General features: G+C 39.2%; 1 protein-coding gene across 1 annotated transcript in view; it reads left to right on the top strand.

Annotated features, from left to right (window-relative positions):
• LOC308665679 (BPI fold-containing family B member 6-like) overlaps positions 1-26,257 on the top strand; it is a 42,484-nt gene that overhangs the window by 9,996 nt on the left and 6,231 nt on the right. The window contains exons 3-12 of the mRNA XM_081323813.1: positions 3,798-3,861; positions 6,511-6,571; positions 8,465-8,556; positions 14,374-14,547; positions 16,042-16,086; positions 18,127-18,282; positions 20,727-20,800; positions 22,038-22,068; positions 23,465-23,525; positions 24,815-24,900. Coding sequence (XP_081179939.1) covers positions 3,798-3,861; positions 6,511-6,571; positions 8,465-8,556; positions 14,374-14,547; positions 16,042-16,086; positions 18,127-18,282; positions 20,727-20,800; positions 22,038-22,068; positions 23,465-23,525; positions 24,815-24,900 — 844 coding nt within the window. The remainder of the gene's footprint in view (positions 1-3,797; positions 3,862-6,510; positions 6,572-8,464; positions 8,557-14,373; positions 14,548-16,041; positions 16,087-18,126; positions 18,283-20,726; positions 20,801-22,037; positions 22,069-23,464; positions 23,526-24,814; positions 24,901-26,257) is intronic.

Genomic DNA, 26,257 nt, shown 5'->3' with positions numbered 1-26,257 from the left:
TCTATTCTATTCTATTCTATTCTATTCTATTCTATTCTATTCTATTCTATTCTATTCTATTCCATCTCTATTCTATTCTATTCTATTCTATTCTATTCTATTCTATTCTATTCTATTCTATTCTATTCTATTCTATTCTATTCTATTCTATTCTTTTTTCTTATCCTATTCTATTCTATTCTATTCTATTCTATTCTATTCTATTCTATTCTATTCTATTCTATTCTATTCTATTCTATTCTATTCTATTCTATTCTATTCTATTCTATTCTTTTTTCTTATTCTATTCTTCTATTCTATTCTATTCTATTCTATTCTATTCTATTCTATTCTTTTTTCGTATTCTATTCTATTCTATTCTATTCTATTCTATTCTATTCTATTCTATTCTATTCTATTCTATTCTATTCTATTCTTTTTTCTTATTCTATTCTATTCTATTCTATTCTATTCTATTCTATTCTATTCTATTCTATTCTATTCTATTCTATTCTATTCTATTCTATTCTTTTTTCTTATTCTATTCTATTCTATTCTATTCTATTCTATTCTATTCTATTCTATTCTATTCTATTCTATTCTATTCTATTCTTTTTTCTTATTCTATTCTATTCTATTCTATTCTATTCTATTCTATTCTATTCTATTCTATTCTATTCTATTCTATTCTATTCTATTCTATTCTATTCTATTCTTTTTTCTTATTCTATTCTATTCTATTCTATTCTATTCTTTTTTCTTATTCTATTCTTCTATTCTATTCTATTCTATTCTATTCTATTCTATTCTATTCTATTCTATTCTATTCTTTTTTCGTATTCTATTCTATTCTATTCTATTCTATTCTATTCTATTCTATTCTATTCTATTCTATTCTTTTTTCTTATTCTATTCTATTCTATTCTATTCTATTCTATTCTATTCTATTCTATTCTATTCTATTCTATTCTATTCTATTCTATTCTATTCTATGCTATTCTTTTTTCTTATTCTATTCTATTCTATTCTATTCTATTCTATTCTATTCTATTCTATTCTATTCTATTCTATTCTATTCTATTCTATTCTATTCTTTTTTCTTATTCTATTCTATTCTATTCTATTCTATTCTATTCTATTCTATTCTATTCTTTTTTCTTATTCTATTCTATTCTTCTATTCTATTCTATTCTATTCTATTCTATTCTATTCTATTCTATTCTATTCTTTTTTCTTATTCTATTCTATTCTATTCTATTCTATTCTATTCTATTCTATTCTATTCTATTCTATTCTATTCTATTCTATTCTATTCTATTCTATTCTATTCTATTCTATTCTATTCTATTCTATTCTATTCTATTCTATTCTTTTTTCTTATTCTATTCTATTCTATTCTATTCTATTCTATTCTATTCTATTCTATTCTATTCTATTCTATTCTATTCTATTCTATTCTATTCTATTCTATTCTATTCTATTCTTTTTTCTTATTCTATTCTATTCTATTCTATTCTATTCTATTCTATTCTATTCTATTCTATTCTATTCTATTCTATTCTTTTTTCTTATTCTATTCTATTCTATTCTATTCTATTCTATTCTTTTTTCTTATTCTATTCTATTCTATTCTATTCTATTCTATTCTATTCTATTCTATTCTATTCTATTCTATTCTATTCTATTCTATTCTATTCTTTTTTCTTATTCTATTCTTCTATTCTATTCTATTCTATTCTATTCTATTCTATTCTATTCTTTTTTCTTATTCTATTCTATTCTATTCTATTCTATTCTATTCTATTCTATTCTATTCTATTCTATTCTTTTTTCTTATTCTATTCTATTCTATTCTATTCTCTCATACTATTCTATTCTATTCTATTCTATTCTATTCCATATTTCTATTCTATTCTATTTTATTCTGTTCTGTTCTGTTCTGTTCTATTCTATTCTATTCTATTCTATTCTATTCTATTCTATTCTATTCTATTCTATTCCATATTTCTATTCTATTCTATTCTATTCTATTCTATTTTATTCTATTCTATTCTATTCTATTCTATTCTATTCTATTCTATTCTATTCTATTCTATTCTATTCTATTCTATTCTATTCTATTCATTTCATTTCTATTCTATTCTATTCTATTCTATTCTATTCTATTCTATTCTATTCTATTCTATTCTATTCTATTCTATTCTATTCTATTCTTTTTTCTTATTCTATTCTATTCTATTCTATTCTATTCTATTCTATTCTATTCTATTCTATTCTATTCTATTCTATTCTATTCTATTCTATTCTATGCTATTCTTTTTTCTTATTCTATTCTATTCTATTCTATTCTATTCTATTCTATTCTATTCTATTCTATTCTATTCTATTCTATTCTATTCTATTCTTTTTTCCTATTCTATTCTATTCTATTCTATTCTATTCTATTCTATTCTATTCTATTCTATTCTATTCTATTCTATTCTATTCTATTCTATTCTATTCTTTTTTCTTATTCTATTCTATTCTTCTATTCTATTCTATTCTATTCTATTCTATTCTATTCTATTCTATTCTATTCTTTTTTCTTATTCTATTCTATTCTATTCTATTCTATTCTATTCTATTCTATTCTTTTTTCTTATTCTATTCTATTCTATTCTATTCTATTCTATTCTATTCTATTCTATTCTATTCTATTCTTTTTTCTTATTCTATTCTATTCTATTCTATTCTATTCTATTCTATTCTATTCTATTCTTTTTTCTTATTCTATTCTATTCTATTCTATTCTATTCTATTCTATTCTATTCTATTCTATTCTATTCTATTCTATTCTATTCTATTCTATTCTATTCTTTTTTCTTATTCTATTCTATTCTATTCTATTCTATTCTATTCTATTCTATTCTATTCTATTCTATTCTATTCTATTCTATTCTATTCTATTCTTTTTTCTTATTCTATTCTTCTATTCTATTCTATTCTATTCTATTCTATTCTATTCTATTCTATTCTATTCTATTCTATTCTATTCTATTCTATTCTATTCTATTCTTTTTTCTTATTCTATTCTATTCTATTCTATTCTATTCTATTCTATTCTTTTTTCTTATTCTATTCTATTCTATTCTATTCTCTCATACTATTCTATTCTATTCTATTCTATTCTATTCTATTCTATTCTATTCTATTCTATTCTATTCTATTCTATTCTATTCTATTCTATTCTATTCTATTCTATTCTATTCTATTCTATTCCATATTTCTATTCTATTCTATTTTATTCTGTTCTGTTCTATTCTATTCTATTCTATTCTATTCTATTCTATTCTATTCTATTCTATTCTATTCTATTCTATTCTATTCTATTCTATTCTATTCTATTCTATTCTATTCTATTCTATTCCATATTTCTATTCTATTCTATTCTATTCTATTCTATTCTATTCTATTCTATTCTATTCTATTCTATTCTATTCTATTCTATTCTATTCTATTCATTTCTATTCATTTCTATTCTATTCTATTCTATTCTATTCTATTCTATTCTATTCTATTCTATTCTATTCTATTCTATTCTATTCTATTCTATTCTATTCTATTCTATTCTATTCTAATGGACAATCACTTAAATATGAGCCCCACAGTGTGCGGCAGCTGTCCAAAAAGCTAATACAACCCTTGGCTGTATAAACAGAGGGATAGAATCAAAATCACGTGGAGTATCAGTACCACTTTATGAAGAAATGTTAGGCTGAATTGTGGTCAAGGATTACTTGTACTTTATAATTCCTTTCATTTCTCGTCTTCTCTTTCAGCATGCTTCCCAAAATTGTGAATAAGTTTTTGGATTCTACACTCGCGAAAGTCATGCCGGGTGTGGTAAGTCTGGGGGCTTTATGACGGTAGAACCACAGACCTGGAAGGATGGGGTGGGGGCCAGGGACCTGTTTTTTTTTTTTGGTTTTTTTAATTCCATTTATATCCCGCCCTTCTCCGAAGACTCGGGGCGGCTTACAAGCTTAGCAGTAGCCTTCATTCTATGTATATGCCTGCTTGTTAGGGCTTTCACACACACCCCAAGCGGCATTTTTACAAAGTCAGCTTATTGCCCCCAACAATCTGGGTCCTCATTTTACCTACCTGGGAAGGATGGAAGGCTGAGTCAACCTTGAGCCTGGTGGGACTCGAACCTGCACTAATTGCAGGCAGCTGGTGTTACTTAAGGAGGCATTAGCCCACTGCTCCACCAAGGCTCATATGTTTGCTTCCCGTCAGTCCACCTGTCCCATAGGTTAGGCAGGAGAGACACACTTCAGATCCCATCGAGTAATTCCAGGTGCATACAAACAGACCCTTGCTGGCAGAGTTCAAGCTAGCTACTTTGGTAACGTTTGATAAAGCCTGAGTAAGGCCACACCCGGAATGCTGCGTCCAGTTTGGGCCACCACATTACAAAAAAAGATGTTGAAACTTTGGAAAAAGTGCAGAGAAGAGCAACAAAAACGATTAGGGGACTGGAGGCTAAAATATACAAAGAACAGTTGCAGGGATTGGTTATGGCCAGTCTAGAGAAAAGAAGGACTTGGAGGGACATGATCGCAATATCCCAGTATTTGAGGGGCTGCCCCAAAGAAGAGGGAGTCAAGCTATTCTCCAAAGGACCAGAAGGCAGGACAAGAAACAATGGAAGGAAACTAATCAGGGAGAGAAGTAACCTAGTAGAATGGCTTTCCTCCAGAATTTGTGAATGCTCCATCACTGGAAGTTTTGAAGAGGAGACTGGACAGTTGTTTGTTTGAAATGGTTTAGGGTCTCCTGATTGAGCAGGGGGTTGGACTAGAAGACCTCCAAGGTTCCTTCTACCTCTACTCTGATTGAGTTGACTGAATTGAGTTTACTTTGTTGTTTTCTGCCTATAATACAGGAATAGAATAGAATAGAATAGAATAGAATAGAATAGAATAGAATAGAATAGAATAGAATAGAATAGAATAGAATAGAATAGAATAGAATAGAATAGAATAGAATAGAATAGAATAGAATAGAATAGAATAATAATGAAGAATAGAATAGAATAGAATAGAATAGAATAGAATAGAATAGAATAGAATAGAATAGAATAGAATAGAATAGAATAGAATGGAATGGAATGGAATAGAAAATATGAAATGGAATAGAATAGAATAGAAAATAGAAAATATGGAATGGAATGGAATGGAATGGAATGGAATAGAATAGAATAGAATAGAAAATATGGAATGGAATGGAATAGAATAGAAAATAGAAAATATGAAATGGAATGGAATGGAATGGAATGGAATAGAATAGAATAGAATAGAATAGAATAGAATAGTATAGAATAGAATAGAATAGTATAGAATAGAATAGAATAGAATAGAATAGAATAGAATAGAATAGAATAGAATAGAATAGAATAGTATAGAATAGAATAGTATAGAATAGAATAGTATAGAATAGAATAGAATAGAATAGAATAGAATAGTATAGAATAGAATAGAATAGAATAGAATAGTATAGAATAGAATAGTATAGAATAGAATAGTATAGAATAGAATAGAATAGTATAGAATAGAATAGTATAGAATAGAATAGAATAGAATAGAATAGAATAGAATAGAATAGAATAGAATAGAATAGAATAGAATAGAATAGAATAGAATAGAATAGAATAGAATTTGGAAGGGACCTTGGAGGTCTTCTAGTCCAGCCCCCTGCTCAAGCAGGAGAACCTATACCATCTCAGACAAGTGACTGTCTAGCCTCTTCTTAAAAATCTCCAGTGATGGGGCGCTCACGATTTCTGGTAGCAAGCTGTTCCACTGGTTGATTGTCCTCACTGTGAGGAAGTTTCTCCTTTGTTCCAGGTTGCTTCTCTCCTTGATGAGTTTCCATCTGTTGTTTCCTTTCTTCCCCTCTGGTGCTTTGTAGCAGCTTCTCAAACGCTGGTATCAAGTCAATCTAGTCCTTCTTTTCTCTAGAACTAGCCACATCCTGCAACTTCATATATTTTAGTCTCCAGGCCTTTAATCATCCTAGTTGCTTTTCTCTTCACTTTATCCCAAAGTCTCAACATCTTTTCTTTTTGTAGTGCGGTGACCAGAACTGGGTTCAGGATTCCAGGGGTGGCCTTACTAAGGCTTTATAAAGCGGTACTAATACATCAGAGGTTGCATCCTCTTCGTCTCTCTGGGGTCCAGCTGCAGCTATGTTCCCGGGCTCCAAAAATATTGGGGGGACTCAATGAGTTTTAGTAGACATTTGAGTGCACATCACCTTCCAAAGCTGGCTTAAAGTGCTGGCTGGCTGATGTGGTGGCGTGCATGGAGGTTGCACAAGGGCAGAGAGGTGAGTCTGCACGGCTGTGTACAAGGTGGGATTTGCCGCCACTATAGTCCCCACCTGCTCCCCACACCCCCCAATGAAGATCTGTCTCAAGCCCCATTTGATCCCAGGAACCTGCTGTTCTTGTCTAATCGTGTCTCCTTTTCTGGATCCTCTGTCTTCTAGTTGTGCCCAGCAACTGACATGATCATGGAGAAAATAAAGGCATCATTTAAAACAATTCTGGGTGAGTGTCTTTGTTTCTGTCAGGCCTGCCACAACTCAAACCTCTAAACAGAAAGCTCTCCATCCGTTGAGAATGGTAGAGCTTAGTAGGGATCAAGTGTATCTCAGGAGCACAAAGCCGGAACGGAGAATCGCGCGCCACAATCCCTGGGGTTTTATTCTTCCCTCCCTTAACTGTGTCCCGTTGCCCATCCCAGTGTAACCAAACAAGTTCAGGAAAGATGCTTCCCTAATGGTCAGTCCCGGCCCAGTTTGGTGTGTGGCCCCCTCCTTCTTCCAGCTGGGTGACCTTGAGGCAGCATCTCGAGGAGGTACAGCATTTACTTCCGTTTCCTCAAGCAGCCCTGCTCCACACAGTTCACGACCATCTGCCACTGCAGAGTCAGCGAAGCACAAGCAAGCCTACGGTGGCAGCTGATAGCTTCTTTTTTTAATTTAAGGGAGTTGAGCTGGGGTCGAGCTGTTCTTTCTCATGGTGACAGCCCAGAGGGCCCCATGGTCTCAGACCTGAAGGCAGGACGTGAGAAAAAGGAACAGGTGGCCAATGCTGGGGGCTACAGCCAACACCTTGACCTCCTGGAGGGCTACAGGAGACAGTTTGGGGATACGCTAGCACCCCAAAGTCTGAATTTTGAGTTTTTCCTACCTCTTTGTGGAGGAGACGATCTGAAGACCCCGCTCCCCCAAGTCAGCTGTTCAGTTGACCTTTGCTCTTTGCAATTGGGGTGGGGGTCCCAAAGGGGCTTTTTCAGGAGGCAACTGGACTTTCTTGTTTTTCTTTGAAGACATTTCGCTTCTCATCCGAGAATCTTCTTCAGGTTCTGACTGGATGGTGAGGAATGGAAGGATTTATACTCCTCGCAGACAGCTGGTCGTTTGCCTCCTTTTAGAGAGTCCTTGAGGCCACCTGGAGGCTTACCTGTGTCCTCAGTTGTCCCAAAGCTGCTTTTCCACGAGGCAACTGGACTGTTTTTCTTTGAAGACATTTCGCTTCTCATCCGAGAATCTTCTTCAGGTTCTGACTGGATGGTGGGGAATGGGAGGATTTATACGACTTGCAAACAGCTGGTCGTTTGCCTCCTTTTAGAGAGACACAGACAAGACTTCAGGTGGCCTCAGCTACCCTCTAAAAGATTGCAAATGACCAGCTCTTTGCAAGGAGTATAAATCCTTCTATTCCCCCACCATCCAGTCAGAGCTGAAGAACCTTCTTGGACGAGGTGAGAAATGTCTTCAAAGAAAAAACAAGGCAGTCCAGTTTGTTTTTTTTTAATACCATTTATATCCTGCCCTTCTCCGAAGACTCAGGTCATTTGCTTCCTTTTAGAGAGACACAGGTCAACCTCCAGGTGGCCTCAACGACTGTCTAAAAGAATGCAAACGACCAGCTGTCTGCAAGGAGTATAAATCCTTCCATTCCCCACCATCCGGTCAGAACCTGAGGAAGCTTCTTGGATGAGAAGCGAAACATCTTCAAACAGAAAAAGAAGAAAGTCCAGTTGCCTCTTGAAAAAAACCCTTTGGGACAACCAAGACCTGGATGATGGAGAATTCTCCATGGACAATTGGTTGTCCCACTTCGGATGTCCCCTAGGATGAAATAAGAGTGTTGGATCCAGTCAACATATGGAAGATTGGATAAGCAAGCAGCTTCTTCCTAAACCTAAGTGATCTTGGTTTATTGACTCGGTGGCCAGAGATGTTCTTACGTAGAATTCAAGCAAGTTCGCTTGCTTGAAATGTTTTCTTGAACCAAAATCAGAGAATCAGTCATGAGAATCCCTAAAGGACATCTCTGGTTCTCTGCAGTGTCTTCTGGGAAGCCCAGAGTTATATCTGGTTTGAGAAACTGCTCGAAGAAACCATATTTTAACACAATGTGTATCTTTCACAGGAAAGAAACCTATTGGGAGCATCGGCTTCATTCAGTTTGAAGTGTCAGAAAAGCCGGTTGTCGTTTCAACTCACATCAGCATTAATCTCAAGGTAAGAGTGGATGGATATATTATTTATCACAACCCCAGTTTTTACCGGGGGGGGGGCACTAGGAATATCTTTTCCCCAATCAGGTCAACCAGCTCTTCTGAAAAGTCAGGAAGCATTGTTCACTTCATCTGGCAAGAAAAAAAAAATGACAATGATTTTGACTCTGATAATTAGAATAATTAACCAGTGGAATGCCTGGCCTCCAGAAGCTATTCTATTCTATTCTATTCTATTCTATTCTATTCTATTCTATTCTATTCTATTCTATTCTATTCTATTCTATTCTATTCTATTCTATTCTATTCTATTCTATTCTATTCTATTCTATTCTATTCTATTCTATTCTATTCTATTCTACAATCTTTCTATTCCGTTCTGTTCTGTTCTGTTCTGTTCTGTTCTGTTCTCTTCCATTCCATTCCATTCCATTCCATTCCATTCCATTCCATTCCATTCCATTCCATTCCATTCCATATTTTCTATTCTATTCTATTCCATTCTATTCTATTCTATATTTGCTATTCTATATTCTATTCTATTCTATTCTATTCTATTCTATTCTATTCTATTCTATTCTATTCTATTCTATTCTATTCTATTCTATTCTATTCTACTCTATTATTATTCTATTCTATTCTATTCTATTCTATTCTATTCTATTCTATTCTATTCTATTCTATTCTATTCTATTCTATTCTATTCTATTCTATTCTATTCTTTATTCCTACATTCTATTCTATTCTATTCTATTCTATTCTATTCTATTCTATTCTATTCTATTCTATTCTATTCTATTCTATTCTATTCTATTCTATTCTATTCTATTCTATTCTATTCTATTTTTTGTTCCTACATTCTATTCTATTCTATTCTATTCTATTCTATTCTATTCTATTCTATTCTATTCTATTCTATTCTATTCTATTCTATTCTATTCTATTCTATTCTATTCTATTCTATTCTATTCTATTCTATTCTATTCTATTCTATTCTTTATTCCTACATTCTATTCTATTCTATTCTATTCTATTCTATTCTATTCTATTCTATTCTATTCTATTCTATTCTATTCTATTCTATTCTATTCTATTCTATTCTTCTATTCTATTCTATTCTATTCTATTTTTTGTTCCTACATTCTATTCTATTCTATTCTCTATTCTATTCTATTCTATTCTATTCTATTCTATTCTATTCTATTCTATTTTTTGTTCCTACATTCTATTCTATTCTATTCTATTCTATTCTATTCTATTCTATTCTATTCTATTCTATTCTATTCTATTCTATTCTATTCTATTCTATTCTATTCTTTATTCCTACATTCTATTCTATTCTATTCTATTCTATTCTATTCTATTCTATTCTATTCTATTCTATTCTATTCTATTCTATTCTATTCTATTCTATTCTATTCTATTCTATTCTATTCTATTCTATTCTATTCTATTCTATTTTTTGTTCCTACATTCTATTCTATTCTATTCTATTCTATTCTATTCTATTCTATTCTATTCTATTCTATTCTATTCTATTCTATTCTATTCTATTCTATTCTATTCTATTCTATTCTATTCCATTCCATTCCATTCCATTCCATTCCATTCCATTCCATTCTATTCTATTCTATTCTATTCTATTCTATTCTATTCTATTCTATTCTATTCTATTCTATTCTATTCTATTCTATTTTTTGTTCCTACATTCTATTCTATTCTATTCTATTCTATTCTATTCTATTCTATTCTATTCTATTCTATTCTATTCTATTCTATTCTATTCTATTCTATTCTATTCTATTCTATTCTATTCTATTCTATTCTATTCTATTTTTTGTTCCTACATTCTATTCTATTCTATTCTCTATTCTATTCTATTCTATTCTATTCTATTCTATTCTATTCTATTCTATTCTATTTTTTGTTCCTACATTCTATTCTATTCTATTCTATTCTATTCTATTCTATTCTATTCTATTCTATTCTATTCTATTCTATTCTATTCTATTCTATTCTATTCTATTCTATTCTATTCTATTCTATTCTTTATTCCTACATTCTATTCTATTCTATTCTATTCTATTCTATTCTATTCTATTCTATTCTATTCTATTCTATTCTATTCTATTCTATTCTATTCTATTCTATTCTATTCTATTCTATTCTATTCTATTCTATTCTATTCTATTCTATTTTTTGTTCCTACATTCTATTCTATTCTATTCTATTCTATTCTATTCTATTCTATTCTATTCTATTCTATTCTATTCTATTCTATTCTATTCTATTCTATTCTATTCTATTCTATTCTATTCTATTCTATTCTATTTTTTGTTCCTACATTCTATTCTATTCTATTCTATTCTATTCTATTCTATTCTATTCTATTCTATTCTATTCTATTCTATTCTATTCTATTCCATTCCATTCCATTCCATTCCATTCCATTCCATTCCATTCCATTCCATTCCATTCTATTCTATTCTATTCTATTCTATTCTATTCTATTCTATTCTATTCTATTCTATTCTATTCTATTCTATTCTATTCTATTCTATTCTATTTTTTGTTCCTACATTCTATTCTATTCTATTCTATTCTATTCTATTCTATTCTATTCTATTCTATTCTATTCTATTCTATTCTATTCTATTCTATTCTATTCTATTCTATTCTATTCTATTCTATTCTATCCTATCCTATCCTATCCTATCCTATCCTATCCTATCCTATCCTATCCTATCCTATCCTATCCTATTCTATTCTATTCTATTCTATTCTATTCTATTCTATTCTATTCTATTCTATTCTATTCTCTCATACTATTCTATTCTATTCTATTCTATTCTATTCTATTCTATTCTATTCTATTCTATTCTATTCTATTCTATTCTATTCTATTCTATTCTATTCTATTCTATTCTATTCTATTCTGCCTCAGGACATGGTGGATTTACACCGAAGATTCCTAACCAAAAAGTCAACATTCTAGGGCTACTTCCCAACAGTTACATGCAACATAAAGAGTTCTTTTTTTATTGAAAAGTTTTAGAGTACATTTTATCTTTAACAATGCCCCCCTCCCCCCACCCCTACCTATCCCTCCCTGCCCCTCCCCCCCATTACCCCCTCCCCCCCCCCCGACTTGCCAGAGCTAAGTACAAGGTATAAAAACAAAGAACAATCATAAACATCCATATGCTAACAACAATAAACTCTTAAATCTATCGCTCTCTAGCTCATATAAGATAACTACAAACAATATTAATATTACATATAAAAAGAAAGAAAAAAGAAAAAAGAAAGGAAGACTTATTCAAATGCTAAATGAAACTTTTTAGTCCCATATTTGTTCTGGATATAATCAATCCATTTTTTCCACTCCATAATATAACGTTCTTGCGAATGATCTTTCAAGTAAGCCGAGATCTTTGCCATTTCCGCCAGGTCAGAAACCTTTAGAGTCCATTCTTCTATAGTCGGCAGTTCCTCCTTCTTCCAATATTGACCTATTAAAAGTCTTGCTGCTGTAATTAAATTCAGCATCAGCTTAGTGTCCACAACAGTAGCATCTGTAATTATGCCCAACAAAAACAATTGCGGACAAAACTTTATCCTTTGCTTGAAGATCTTCTGCATATTCCACCAAATTTTTATCCAAAAAGCCTTAACCTTTTTGCAGGTCCACCATATGTGAAAATATGTTGCATCTTCGCCACCACACCTCCAGCATTTTGGCTGATAGTTCGGATACATGCTTGCAAGCTTTTTAGGATCTAAATGCCATCTATAAAACATTTGATAAAAGTTCTCTCTTAGGTTTTGAGCTTGTGTAAATTTTACGTTCCTCACCCAGATCTTTTCCCACGTGTCCATTGTAATAACTTCTTGGATATTCTGGGCCCATTTTATCATACAGTCTTTAACAAGTTCTGTTTCTGAGTCAATTTCTATCAATGCAAGATATATCCGTTTGATATGTGCTGGACCCTGATTTCTAATTTGCTTTATCAAATTTTCGTCAGTCATTACAAAACCAATTTTCTGATCTTCTTTCCACCTGGCCCGTAACTGAGTATATTGAAACCAAGTTTGAACAATCTTCTCATCTCGCAAGAGGTTGTACGGCTTTAAACACCAGACATTTCTTTCCAAGCTTAAAATCTCCTTATACGTAGTCACATCATGTTTGAAACCAACATTTATGTTTTCTATTGCGTGTTTTGGAATTGCCCACAACGGCATCTTGTAATCTAACTTATGTCTATACTTCTTCCAAACTCTCAACAATGCCTGTCTTAAAATATGCACTTTAAACACGTTATCTACCTTCTTATCATACAACAAATATGCATGCCAGCCAAATAACAAGTCATGGCCCTCAAGATTTAATAATCTCTCTTGTGTCAAATTAATCCAATCACTTATTCCTGATAACGCAGCAGCTTCATAATATAATTTAAGATTAGGCATTTTAAGACCACCTCTTTCACGAGTATCCTGCATAATCTTAAGTTTAACTCGTGGCCTTTTCCCTGCCCAAACAAATTTATTGATACCCCGTTGCCATTCTTCCAAATTAGAATCTTTTTTAAGGACCGGTATCATTTGAAATAAAAATAAAAATTTAGGCAGGACATTCATTTTCACTGCTGCAATTCTTCCCAGCAAAGACAATTGCAATTTTTCCCAGCTCTCCATTTCTTTTTGAATTTTCCCCCATAACTTTTCATAGTTATTTTTATATAACTTTGTATTAGAGGGTGACAAAATCACCCCCAAATATTTGACCCTTTTAACAATCTCAAATCCAGTTAATCCTTCTAAAAGGGCCTTTTGCGATACTGTCATATTTTTGGCCAGAATTTTAGTTTTTTGTGCATTAACTTTAAATCCAGAAACCTTCCCATATTGCATTATTATCTCCATCAGGTCCACAACAGAGTTTTCTGGCTGGGTCACCGTAACAACCAGATCATCTGCGAACGCTCAACATAAAGAGTTCTTCATTAGCTTAGCATGGGAAGTGATCTCAGCCACTAACTCTTGACAAGTCTTCCTTTGCATAGTTTGGACATGGCCTTCTGTCCTGCTCAAAGGGTCAGAGTAGATGGAGTCAGCTGGGCCTCCTGGTGTCGACAAAATCCTATTGACCTTCCAATGGGTGTCTGGTTGAATGAGAAGGCAGGTTCCCTTAGATCAGGGGTAGGCAACCTTGGCCCCTTCATGACTGGTGGACTTCAACTCCCAGAATTCCTGAGCCAGCCACGCTGAGGGGAAAGAGAGAGGTTTCCAAGCTGAGCCATGCTGGGTCAGGAATTCTGGGAGTTGAAGTCCACAAGTCATGAGGGGGCCATAGTTCCCCCATGCTGGCTCAGGAATTCTGGGAGTTGAAGTCCACGAGTCATAAAAAGAGCCAAGGTTGCCTACCCCTGCCTTAGATGGTCTCGGGAATGTGGGAGCCAGACAATCAAAGGCAGGAGGTCAAATGTCCAGTAGGCAGAAGCTGATGTCCCAGCACTTACTCCTCCTACCCCAAACCTTACTTTCACTGGCAAGAGGCAGGGAAGCAATAAACAGAATTGCGAAGGGATGAGATTCTGACTCCTTTCCGGCCATCAACCTAGGACTGCATGGCAGGCTTTGGTCTCAGGTGGAGGGCAGGTGCCCAGCATGAAACTGTGAGTAGGGATGAGATGTCCAAGAACAGGACCACGTTTGGGATGAGCCCTTCCCCGTCCCATCCCGTGTGACCTTTGGAGCGCTTCAGATGCTTTTGAAACAATGGCGCTGGCATTTCTGCTTTTTCTTTTTCTAGATTATAGTGGAGAAGAAAAACGGGGAAGTAATACCCTTCGAATGTGATCCGCTCCCGGATAACCTGCCAGCCAAAGAAGGGAAAACGGTGGCTTTCTATCTGCCAGCAAGTGCGCTCCATGCTCTGATGATCTTGTACCAGCCCCACCTCAACACTCCGCTCACCAAAGTGAAGGTGGGTGAAGAAGCCCCTTCGGATCCGCTGAGACGTGGCCCTTCCCTCCTAGGCTCTGCCTGTTGGGAGGCTGAGTCTCAGCCTGGGGTTCAGGAGAGCAAGCCAGAAAGGGAGGGAGGGAGGGAGGAAGTTTGATCTTCAGGAGAGAAGGAAGGGAGGAAGGGAGGGAGGAAGGGAGGGAAGAAGGAAGGGAGGGAGGGAGAAAGGAAGGGAGGAAGGGAGGGAGGGAAGGAAGAAGGAGGGAGAGAGGCAGGGAGAAAGGGAGGGGGGAGGGAGGGAGGGAGGGAAGGAAGGAAGGAGGAAGGAAGGAAGGGAGAAAGGGAGGGAGAGAAGGAAGGGAGGGAGGGAGGGAGAAAGGAAGGGAGGGAGGGAGGGAGAAAGGAAGGGAGGAATGGAGGGAGGGAAGGGAGGGAGGGAGAGAGGGAGGAAGGGAGGGAAGAAGGGAGGGAGGGAGGGAGGGAGGGAGAGAGGAAGGGAGAAAGGGAGGGGGAGGGAAGGAGGGAGGGAAGGAAGGAAGGAAGAAGGAAGGAAGGAAGGAAGGGAGAAAGGGAGGAAGGGAGGGAGAGAAGGGAGGGACGGAGGGAGGGAGGGAGAGGAAGGGAGGAATGGAGGGAGGGAAGGGAGGAAGTGAGGGGGGAAGGGAGGGAGGGAGGGAAGGAAGAAAGGAAGGGAAGGGAAGGGAGGGAGGGAAGGAAGGAAGGAAGGAAGGAAGGAGGGAAGAAAGGAAGGAAGGATTCGGAGACAAGAGTATGGAAACTTCTCCAGCCAACCATTCTCAGCGCTGAGCCCAGAGGGATCCACTCTCAGGGCCACCAATGGACTGTGGTTCCTTTTAATTCAGAGAGATTAAGATTAAGGTCCTGGTGGAACTCTGAAATGAAGTTTTTACCTTTAGTAATACAGGTGATCCTCGACTCACAGTAGTTCACTTAGTGACCATTTGAAGTTGCAACGGCAGCAAAACAGTGACTTCGGATCGTTTTTCACACTTACGATCTCCAGGGTCAAAATTCAGATGCTCAGCAACTGACTCGTGTTTACGATGGTTTTGCAGCATCCCAAAGGGAGTCACGCGATCCCCTTTTGTGACCATCTGACAAGCAGAATCAACGGGGGAAGCCAGATTCGCTTAGTGACTGGGTTCCTAACTTAACAGCTGCAGTGATTTGCTTAACAACGGTGGCAGGAAAGGGAGTGGAATGGGGCAAAGCTCCCCTAACAAATGTCTCATTTGGCAACAGAAATGTTGGGCTGAATTGTGTCGTAAGTCGAGGACCACCTGTAACGGCAGGTCTTTCACCAATCCAGATTTTGAAGAAAGGAATGGGTGCATTGGTAACACCTAGTTACCGCAGTCACTTTGTTTGTGGTTGATTTTTATGGGAAGTAAGCCTTGCCTACCATGGGGTTCAAGGCCATTGTTTGCAATTCTGGCCTCCTTTTTGCTACTAATGTATTTATCTCCTTCTCTCTCTCTCTCTCTCTTTTGCTTAGGGTTCCGTTCCAACCTCTGACCACCTCAAAAAAATGTTGCCAGGTGTAAGTTCCTCCTGCTTTTGGGATGGTGGTAGGGGGCCTCGGCTAAGCAGCTTCCTTAGCACTCCAGGATGCTATCCTGGACATGTGATTTCTATGGGAAATAGATAGATAGATAGATAGATAGATAGATAGATAGATAGATAGATAGATAGATATGGATGGATAGATACAGATAGAGATAATAATGATAAATATAGATGATAGATAGACACAGACATAGATAGATAGATAGATAGATAGATAGATAGATAGATAGATAGATACAGATAGAGATAATAATGATAAATATAGATGATAGATAGACACAGACTTAGATAGATAGAAAGATAGATAGAACTTGAACACTGGGCACTATCTAACAAAATGAAATTCAATGGTGAAAAAAGTAAGTTTCTACATTTAGGCAGGAAAAATCAAATGCAGAGGTATAGTATAGGTGGTACTTTGCTCAATAGTAGTAACTGTGAGAGGGATCTCGGAGTCCTAGTAGACAATCACTTCAATATGAGCCAGCCGTGTGCTGCAGCTGCCAAAAAAGCCAACACAGTGCTAGGCTGCATTAACAGAGGGATAGAATCAAGATCATGTGAAGTACTAATACCACTTTACAATGCCTTGGTAAGGCCACACCTGGAATACTGCATCCAGTTTTGGTCACCATGATGTAAAAAGATGATAGATGATAGATAGATAGATAGATAGATAGATAGATAGATAGATAGATAGATAGATATGGATGGATAGATATGGATGGATAGATACAGATAGAGATAATGATAAATATAGATGATAGATAGACACAGACATAGATAGATAGATAGATAGATAGATATGGATGGATAGATAGATAGATAAAGATAGAAGTAATAGATAATGATAGATAAATATGGATGATAGATAGATAGATAAATAGATCCAGATGATAGATAAATAATAGATAGATGATAAATAGATAGATGATGGATATAGATAGATAGATACAGAGATGATAATGATAGATAAATATAGATAATAATAATAATAATAATAATAATAATAATAATAATAATAATAATTAGTTGGAAGGGACCTTGGAGGTCATCTAGTACAACCTCCTGCTAAGGCAGGAAACCCTATACCATTTCAGACAAATGGCTGTCCAGATGATAGATAGATAGACAGATAGATGATAGATAATGATAGATAGATATGGATGGATAGATAGATAGATAGATAGAGGTAATAGATAATGATAGATAAATATAGATGATAGATAGACAGATAGATATAGATGGATAGAAATAGATGATAGATAAATAATAGAGATGATAGATAGATGATAGATAGATATAGACAGATACAGAGATAATAATGATAAATATAGATGATAGACAGATAGATGATAAATAATGATAGATACAGATGATAGATAAATAATAGATAGATAGATGATAGATAGATAGATACAGAGATAATAGATAATGATAGATAGAGATGATAGAGATAGATGATAGATAATGATAGATATAGATGATAGATAAATAATGATAGATAGATAGATGATAGATATAGATAGATACAGATAGAGATAATAGATAATGGTAGATAAATATAGATGATAAATAGATAGATGGACGGACGGACAGGCAGACAGACAGGCAGACAGACAGACAGAAGTTCTCCTGGAATCATGACTCAGGAGGAGGGGGAGGGGGAGGAGGAGGAGGAGGAGGAGGAGGAGGAGGAAGATGACTGTGGGGTCCTTGGTGCTCCCTGAACTAGGTTGTTTTCTTGAAGATGTTTCATGATCAGACTAGGGAACAAATGCCCTTGGGCCGAAAGCGATCGCTCTTCACAAGCGCTGGCCATCTTGTGCTTGTTCAAAAGACAAGACCTTTGCTTGACTTTTAAGAACCTTCCTTTTATTTTATTTTTATTTTTTTAGCAAAGGGCTTCAGGAAGGACAAGATGCGTGTCTGGTGGGGGGGCTTCCCCTTGCTGTGCTGTCCTTGTTCATATCCTAGGTTTAAATGTTTTTTTTCCCCCCTCCATTTTATCCAGGCTGGTCTGCCTGCTGGGAAAAAGCTGAAAATTCAAGTTACTCACAGAGAACACCCCCTGATTGCTGTGTCGTCTGCGGGCGTCTCCATAACAACTCGCACCGAAGTTTCGTTCATGGACGTTAAACGTGGCAATACACTGATCTCCTTCCAGATGGTAGATCTTCCTTTCATCTGCATCCCTTGGCCAGAGGCCAAAAGCCTTAATCTGCTTACACACCCTCACCTTCCAGAATTAATCTTTACACGAAGAAACTCCTGTTAAGGCAGAGGAAAGGCATGAATTGGGGCCCAGCTTAGAACGCACCCAAGTGTATCTCTCCACCAAGGCTGCGTCACAGAGACTTTCAAATGCCTAGGTAGAGAATTAGGGAGTGTCAATTTAAGAATAGAATAGAATAGAATAGAATAGAATAGAATAGAATAGAGTAGAGTAGAGTAGAGTAGAGTAGAGTAGAGTAGAGTAGAATAGAATAGAATAGAATAGAATAGAAGAAATTAGAATAGAATAGAATAGAATAGAATAGAATAGAATAGAAGAAATTAGAATAGAATAGAATAGAATAGAATAGAATAGAATAGAATAGAATAGAATAGAATAGAATAGAATAGAATAGAATAGAATAGAATAGAATAGAATAGAACATAAAATAAATAGAATAGAATAGAATATAGAACATGGAATAGAACATAATAGAATAGAATAGAATAGAATAGAATAGAATAGAATAGAATAGAATAGAATAGAATAGAATAGAATAGAATAGAATAGAACAGAACATAAACTAAATAGAATAGAATATAGAAAATGGAATAGAATATAGAACAGAACAGAATAGAATAAATAGAATAGAATAGAATAAATAGAATAGAATAGAATATAGAGTAAAATAGAACATAGAATAAATAGAATAGAATATAATATAGAGTACAACAGAATAAATAGAATAGAATAGAATAGAGAATAGAGTAGAACATAGAATAAATAGAATAGAATATAGAACATAGAAGAGAATATAGAAGAGAAGAGAAGAGAAGAGAGCTGGAAGGGACCTTGGAGGTCTTCTAGTCCAGCCCCCTGCTCAGGCAGGAGACCCTATACCAGTGATGGTGAACCTTTTATAGACCGAGTGCCCAAACTGCAACCCAAAACCCACTTATGCATCGTCGGGTGCCGGGCTGGCATGGCCCACTGGGTGGGCGTGGCTGAGGCGGTAACGGCAGACTGGGTGGGACTAAAAAGTTCAATCAATCAATTCCAATCCCAATCTTTTTTTTTCCCATGAGAAGTTGAAATTGATTGATTGATTGAACCTTTTATTTTTTTTGCACACGGCGGCGGAGGCCTAAAGTGAAAAGGTTTTATAAAACCCAGCTGAGGGCCCAGGACTGGGGTGACGGCGTGCGTGCCCACAGAGAGGGTTCTGCGTGCCGCCTGTGACAGGCGTGCCATCGGTTCGCCACCACGGCCCTGGACCATTTCAGACCAAAGGCTGTCCAGTCTCTTCTGAAAAACCTCCGGCGATGGAGCGCCCAGGCCCTGAAGCTCATCTGGAGGAGGTTTACGGCCCGAAATGTTCTGCTTGTAATAACGTTGTTTAGCCTAGGACGCTGTCCAAACCCTGGGAACTTAGCTAAGTCCAGAGCCAGGAAGAAAAAAAAAAGAGAGAGGATGTTTTGAAAATGCAAATCTAGAGAAACGTTAGGTAGAAGCAGATGGAGATCATAAAACATCTGCCACAATGAGAATTAGCTTCCGAGGGCAGGACTTTTGTACCCCGGAGCCACTTAGCAGGGAGGGAAGGAGGAAAGGGAGGTGGAGGAAGGAAGTAAGGAAGGAAAGGGAGGTGAGGAGGGAGGGAGGGAGGAAGGAAGGAAGGAAGAAAGGAAAGTGGGGAGGGAAGAAGGAAGGAAGGAAGGAAGGAAGGAAGGAAGGAAAGGGGAGAAGGAGGGAGGGGAGAAGGAAGGAAAGAAGGGAAAGTGAAAGGGAGAGGTGGGGAGGGAGGCAGAAAAGAAGGAAGAAGGGAAAGTGGAAAGGAAGGGAGGGAGGAAGGAAGGAAGGAAGGGAGGGAGGAAGGAAAGAAGGAAGGAAAGAAGGAAGGAAAGGGGAGAAGGAGGGAGGGGAGAAGGAAGGAAAGAAGAAGGGAAAGTGAAAGGGAGAGGTGGGGAGAAAAGAAGGAAGAAGGGAGTGGGAAGGAAGGAAAGAAGGAAGGAAGGAAGGAAGGAAGGAAGGAAGGAAAGGGGAGAAGGAGGGAGGGGAGAAGGAAGGAAAGAAGGGCAAGTGAAAGGGAGAGGTGGGGAGGGAGGCAGAAAAGAAGGAAGAAGGGAAAGTGGAAAGGAAGGGAGGGAGGGAGGAAGGGAGGAAGGAAGGAAAGGGGAGAAGGAGGGAGGGGAGAAGGAAGGAAAGAAGAAAGAAGAAGGAAGGGAAGAAGACGAGAAGGAAGAAGGGAAGGTGAAAGGGAGGGAAGAAGGAGAGAAGGAAGAAGGGGAAGTGGAAGGGAAGGGAAGGAAACCTAAGGCTCCTCCTAGACCACGGAGACCTTGCCAGGCCTCTGAGCCCCCCCCCTTTCTCCCTCTTCTTCCTCTTCCTCTCCATGGCAGGAGCATGAATGCAGCGCCAGCATCGTCATCAAACGGGAAATGATGATCTTCTCGCTGACAGCCGGATCGTGCAGGTAGAGCCCCTCCTTGCTGCCAAGATCCTCCCCCCCACCTGAAGGAGGGGACCTTGGGGGGGGCGGGGGGGGCTCCTCAGAGGAAATGTTAATTTCTGGAGAATAGGGAGGTTCAAAGTGAGGCGCAAAGAGGCCGTTCCCACCCAGAATCCCAGCTAGGATGGGAAGGGAGCAACTGAGCTGACAACTGGGAAAATACGGGGGGGGGGCTTGAATGGCAGAGAAAATCTTTCTCATTTTGGGGGGGGGATAAAGAATAAGAAGTTTTTAGAAAATAACTCCCTCTCTCCCTCCCTCAATCCTTCCTTTTCCTTCCTCCTTCTCTTCCCCTTCCTTCCTTCCTTCTTTTCTTCCTCCCTCCCTCCCTGCCCTTCCCCTCCCTCCCTCCCTCCTTTCCTTCCTTCCCTTCCCTCCCTCCCTTCTTTTCTCCTCTCCCTCTCTCCCTCCCTCAATCCTTCCTTTTCCTTCCTCCTTCTCTTCCCCTTCCTTCCTTCCTTCCTTCCTTCCTTCCTTCCTTCCTTCCTTCCTTCCTTCCTTCCTTCCTTCCTTCCTTCCTTCTTTTCTTACTCCCTCCCTCCCTCCTTTCCTTCCTTCCCTTCCCTCCCTCCCTCCCTGCCCTTCCCTTCCCTTCCCTTCCCTTCCCTTCCCTCCCTCCCTCCCCTCCCTTCCTCCCTCCCTCCCTCCCTGCCCTTCCCTTCCCTCCCTCCCTTCCTTCCTTCCCTCCCTTCCCTCCCTCCCTGCCCTTCCCTTCCCTTCCCTTTCCTTCCCTTCCCTTCCTTCCTTCCTTCCCTCCCTTCCCTCCCTCCCTGCCCTTCCCTTCCCTTCCCTTTCCTTTCCTTCCCTTCCTTCCTTCCTTCCCTCCCTTCCCTCCCTTCCCTCCCTCCCTTCTTTTCTCCCCTCCCTCCCTCCCTCCCTCCCTCCCTTCTTTCCTTCCCTTGTCAAGAGGACAACCTAATCCTGGGAGCCTTCCATGTTTTGAAAGCAAACAGGACGGTGGCGGTGGTGGTTGTGTGTATGTGTGTGTGTGTCCCAGAGGATTTTGTCCAAAGGCCAGGATGTTGTCAATTCCAGAGGGAGCTTCCGTCCCCCCCCCACTTTTCGGCTGCCATCTGGGCCTTTCTGACCGTGGCTTGCAGATCTGTCTGGAGGCAGTTGGAGGGGGGGGGCAGAGCACTGAGGGGGACTTGGCGAAAATGCAAAAATATTGATATTCTCTCCTCCCTCCTTCTCCTTACAGGACAAGGGAGATTTCTTCCTCTGCCGGCGATGTAAGCCTGAAGCTGTTGTAGGACGCTGGGGGTCGCCCGTTTAAGAGGGGCCTTATCCACCCGGGGGAGGGGGCGACGTGTTACTTTGGGCTGCGACCAGGAGGCGAATTCATAACTGAATGAGTCATTTTGCTTCCTCCTCAAATATTTGTCTTGAAAGGGAATTGGGTTTCCTGCCTGAGCAGGGGGTTGGGCTAGATGACCTCCAAGGCCCCTTCCGACTTTATTATTATTATTATTATTATTATTATTATTATTATTATTATTATTATTATTATTATTATTATTATTATTATTATTATTGTTGGACCTTTGCAAAGAGCTGCAAGCGTCACCTGCATAGCTGGGAACTGTGGAGGAGAGCCTGGCCAAAAGAAATATACAGTTTACTCCGTACAGATATCAGCAAACTAAAAGTAGTCCTGGACTTACAACGGTTTGTTTAATGACCATTCAAATTTGCAAAAAAAACCCGATCTACGACTGTTTTTTCCAGACTTATGTCCTCCCCGTTGATGACATGGTCAAAATTCGGACGCTTGGCGACTGACTCACATTTATGACGGTCGCAGCATCCCAGGCGGGGGGGTCACATGACCCCTTTTTGCAACCTTCTGACCAGCAAAGTCTGTGGGGGGAAGCCAGATTTCACTTAACGACCGGGTGACTCTCTTATCAACTGCAGTGAGGCAAGGAAGGTCATAAAATGGGGCAAAGCTCACTTAGGATCATAGAGTAACGAAGCTGGAAGGGACCCTGGAGGTCATCTAGTCCAACCCGCTGCTCAAGCGGGAGACCTTTACCAGATAATGGAATGACAGTTTGGGAAGGGACCCTGGAGGTCATCTAGTCCAACTCTCTGCTCAAGCAGGAGACCCTTACCGAATCATAGAATGACAGAGTTGGGAGGGATCTTGGAGGCCATCTAGTCCAGCCCACCCCCACCCCCCCAAGACACACACACCGCCTCGCCCTCACAGCCTCTCCGAAGTCACACGATCAAAATGTGGGACCAAATGTCTCGCTTAGCGAAAGAAATTTTGTGCTGAGTTGTGGCTGTAAGTCAAGGACTCGCCTGGATTCCATTCCACTTTTTAATCCATGGCTTTGGATTGATTTGTTTGATAAACCGTCGTCTTGTTCTGCAGCAGCCCCCGATTTCAAACCAAGGGTCAGAAAACCAGGGCCATCTCTTCTCTGGCTACTCTAAGGCTGCTTTCCGAGGAGTAGTAAACAGGCCCCGATCCCGACTATGGGATGCTAAACTTTCCCTTTTGGGGGGGGCGAGGAGGAAACCCTACTTTTATCCTTCCATGCTAGCCCCAGCGCTGCGGTCAGGGGGATTTCGCGATGTCCTCTTGCCCCAGTTTTGACTCCTTCCCTCTCGCTCTTGCAGGCATCAGCGGCCAGCAAATACCTGGAAACCGTCATGGAGGATGCCATCCCCCGCATGAATAGTAAGGCTTCGTGCTCGGTGGCCAGGGGAGAACCGTTCAGGAGTGTCGAGAGGCGGAGACAGGAGTGGGGAGAGGGACGAGGTTCTCCCCAGGTTTGAGTAGAGAGACCTTCGGTGGTCAAATGAAGCTGTTCAGAACATCGAGCATAAGAGAATAGCAGAGTTGGAAGGGACCTTGGAGGACTTCTAGTCCAGCCCCCTGCTCAAGCAGGAAACCCCATTTCAGACAAGCTTCCTTCCTTCCTTCATTCATTCCCTTCCTTCCTTCCTTCCTTCCTTCCTTCCTTCCTCCCTCCCTCCCTCCCTTCCTCCCTCCCTTCCTTCCTTCCTCCCTCTCTCCCTCCTTCCCTCCCTTCCTTCCTTCTCCTTTCTTTTCTTTTCTTATTCCCTTCCTCTCTCCCTCCCTTCCTTCCTTCTTTCCTTCCTTCCTTCCTCCCTCCCTCCCTCCCTTCCTTCTCCTTTTCCTTTCTTTTCCTTTCCTTATTCCCTCCCTCCCTCCCACCCTCCCTTCCTTCCTTCCTTCCTTCCTTCCTTCCCTTTCCTTTTCCTTCCTTCCTTCCTTCCTCCCTCCCTCCCTCCCACCCTTCCTTCCTTCCTTCTCCTTTCTTTTCTTTTCTTATTCCCTTCCTCTCTCCCTCCATTCCTTCCTTCCTTCCTTCCTTCCTTCCTTCCTTCCTTCCCTTTCCTTTTCCTTCCTTCCTTCCTTCCTTCCTTCCTCCCTCCCTCCGTCCCTCCCACCCTTCCTTCCTTCCTTCTCCTTTCTTTTCTTTTCTTATTCCCTTCCTCTCTCCCTCCATTCCTTCCTTCCTTCCTTCCTTCCTCCCTCCCTCCCTTCCTTCCTTCTCCTTTTTTTCTTTCCTTATTCCCTTCCTCCCTCCATTCCTTCCTTCCTTCCTTCTCATTTTCCATTTCCTTTCTTTTTCTTTCCTAATTCCCTTCCCTCCCTCCCTCCCTTTTCCTTCTCCTTCCTCTGGTGCAGTGCTCAGATGTGGTATTGCAGGCCAACTCTGCCCACAGCTAGGAGTTCAACTCTGATCATTTCAAGGTTCGCTCAGCCTTCCAACTTCTCCCTTTTGTTTTCCTGGCCACAAGACTATCCTGTGTAGAATCAAAATGCAGCAGTTGGACGGGACCTTGGAGGTCATGTAGTCCAGCCCCTTGCTTGGGCAGGAGACCCTTCCAGAATCACAGGAGGGAACCCCTCCCTGGAAGGAAATGACGGGGGGGGGGGCGGGTTGTCTTTGACTGGGGAAGGAGAGACGGATCCAGCGGCTGTTTCTTCTCTTGCAGATTTCCTGAATAAAGCCCAGGTGCCTCTTCTCAGCCTCACAAACGCCACAAACACCGCAGACGACATCGAACTCGTTTTCGAGGACGTGAGTAGATGCAAACCCGCCTGCTTGCGTCGGTTGTCTTCGACTTACAACCGGTTCGTTCGGTGACCGCTCAAAGGGACTTCCGACCGTTGTCCTCTTGGCAACCGTGGCGGTATCCCCCGGGGTCACGTGATCAACATTGAGTACGCTGGGCGACTGACTCGTGTTTATGACGGTGGCCGTGTTCCCTGGGGCCCTGGGATCCCCTTCTGACGAGCAAAGCCAGCGGGGAAGCCAAACTCACTTAACAACCGGGTTGCCCGCTGAACCCCTGCCGCGACTCATTTAAGGACGGTGCCGAGAAGAAGGCTGTGGGGATGCTCCGCCATGCAGGTCGCCGTGATCCCGGAGAGGCCTCTTCGCGAGGCAGCTGCGCTTTCTTGCTTTCTCTCTTTCTTTTTCTCGTTCTTTTCGTCTTCCAGAAAGTCCGGCTGCCTCGTGAAGAAGCGGCTTTGGGACGCGGCGAGAAAAGCCATAAAAACGGGGCAAAACTCTCTTAACCACGGCCTCACTTACCGACCAAAACTTTGGGCTCGAGGGTGGTGGTTGTAACATAAGGGGTATCTGCATTGGGGTGGAAGAATGGTTGTGTCACACACGCGCGCGCACACACACACACACACACACACACCCCTGTCTGATCCCTCAGGAAAGAAAGACCTTAGACTCCATTTGGATGAAGCATAATTAATAATTAATGATTGACGATTGACAATTAGTAATTAATAACTGCTAGTTGACAATTACCAGTTAACAATAACGATTATAATTGGAGAAGACAGCATACAAATAGAAATCGAAAGAAGTACCAAGAGTAATCCCATTGGCATTGACAAACTCAGCCACCAGTCAGTTGCAAAAGGCAGCCTTAATAGGGAAGAGCTTCCATCCTGCCCTCCCCACACAGACACCCCAACAGGGGCTCCAAAGTGTAGATGCCTCCTTAGTCCATCTACTGGGTTCCAAGGTAGCAGTTATTTGGGCCATTCAAGGAAGACAACAAAAAATAGAACAGAACAGAATGGAACAGAACAGAACGGAACGGAACGGAACAGAACAGAACAGAATAGAATATAAATAAGAGATTGTAGAATAGAACAGAACAGAACAGAACAGAATATAAATAACAGATTGTAGAATAGAATAGAATAGAATAGAATAGAATAGAATAGAATAGAATGGAATGGAATGGAATGGAATGGAATGGAATGGAATCTAATAGATTGTAGAACAGAACAGAACAGAACAAAATAGAATATAAATAAGATTGTAGCATAGAATACAATGGAACAGAACAAAACGGAATAGAATATAAATAAGAGATTGTAGAATAGAATAGAATAGAACAGAACAGAAC

This window comes from Vipera berus (genome assembly GCF_964194415.1).
Source record: "Vipera berus genome assembly, chromosome: 3".
In the NCBI taxonomy this organism is placed as follows: Eukaryota; Metazoa; Chordata; class Lepidosauria; order Squamata; family Viperidae; genus Vipera; species Vipera berus.
The sequence above is the reverse complement of the archived record's forward strand: the minus strand, read 5'-3'. Positions and strand labels throughout refer to the sequence as shown.